Source organism: Malania oleifera, chromosome 6, assembly GCF_029873635.1.
Source record: "Malania oleifera isolate guangnan ecotype guangnan chromosome 6, ASM2987363v1, whole genome shotgun sequence".
Lineage (NCBI taxonomy): Eukaryota > Viridiplantae > Streptophyta > Magnoliopsida > Santalales > Ximeniaceae > Malania > Malania oleifera.
In genome coordinates this window covers 57,520,433-57,521,573 of record NC_080422.1, presented here as the reverse complement: position 1 = coordinate 57,521,573, position 1,141 = coordinate 57,520,433, and the positions used below count along the sequence as shown (strand labels likewise).

The 1,141-nt window shown below is 43.3% G+C and overlaps 1 protein-coding gene across 1 annotated transcript; it reads left to right on the top strand.

The window, feature by feature from the left end:
* The first annotated feature begins 256 nt into the window (after positions 1-256).
* On the top strand, positions 257-757 carry LOC131158608 (pathogenesis-related protein PR-1-like). Its single transcript, XM_058113473.1, has one exon. It carries the CDS (start codon positions 257-259, stop codon positions 755-757), a length of 501 nt encoding a protein of 166 aa, XP_057969456.1.
* The last annotated feature ends 384 nt before the right edge of the window (positions 758-1,141 follow it).

The window sequence follows — 1,141 nt, the reverse complement described above, 5'->3', positions numbered from 1 at the left end:
TATATATTAGAATCTTTCATAAATAATTTAAAAACAGGGCCCGTCCATAAATTATAAAATCAACGAAAGCAATATAGAGTTGAGCATGATTCGCAACTAACAAAAGCAAACGTGGCATTCATTATCGAACATGGGTGCCACGCCCGAGTTGAAACTATATACCCCCCAAAGTCCAACCAGACCACGCTCAATCTCTTCACTATAAATACAACAATACTTGTAAATTCCCAGATGAAAGAAGGCCAAACTTCTCTAAATGACCCCGTGGCATCGTTCGTTTGTCGTTTTCCTCATCATTTCTTGCGGCCATGCCGCTGCGCAAAAACAAGCTAGCTACCTGAGCTTTCCTGACCAGTTCTTGGTTCCTCAAAACGTCGCTCGTTACGCAGTGGGAATGAGGGCGCTGGTGTGGGATCCGCAGCTGGCTCGTTACGCGCAGTCGTACGCGAACCAGAGGCGGTGGGACTGCGCGTTGAAGCACTCTAATGGGCCGTACGGGGAGAACATATTCTGGGGCAGCGGCGGCGGCTGGACGCCCGCACAAGCTGTGGCGGCGTGGGTTTCGGAGCGCCGGTGGTACAATTACTGGGACAATTCATGCGCGGAGGAGGAGGACTGCGGGCATTACACGCAGATTGTGTGGAACACTACGCGGAGAGTTGGGTGCGCCAGGGTGAATTGCTTCGGGGGTAAAGGGGTCTTCATGACCTGCAACTATGATCCTCCTGGGAACTACATTGGAGAAAAACCTTACTGATTTAATATGTTCCAATCATGATGGCATTTTTTTTTTTTTTTCTGTTGATGGAATTTGGTAGTCGGCACTATGCAGGATAGTTCGTCTGGACGTACGCATGCCTCGTTTACTAAAATCTGAATGCACACGCACTTTGTCTTGCTTTTATTTGTGCGTGTGCGCACCTTTTCTTGAAGGCTTGAGAGCATATGCATAACTTCGTTTGCACACATTATTTTCTTAAATTTATTTACAACTTGGAAAAATATTTTTTAAAAAATTAAAATATGAGTCAGTTCTTTTTTTTTTTTAAATGTTTGGTTATAAAACTACTAAAAAGTAACTTACTAGTAAGGTTTAAATATATAACCATGTCAAATTAGATAATATTATGTGTTTAAATTT

What these genes read in the sequence shown, in the direction of transcription:
- LOC131158608 (XM_058113473.1), top strand. Translation starts at nt 257, where the DNA reads ATGACCCCGTGGCATCGTTCGTTTGTCGTTTTCCTCATCATTTCTTGC.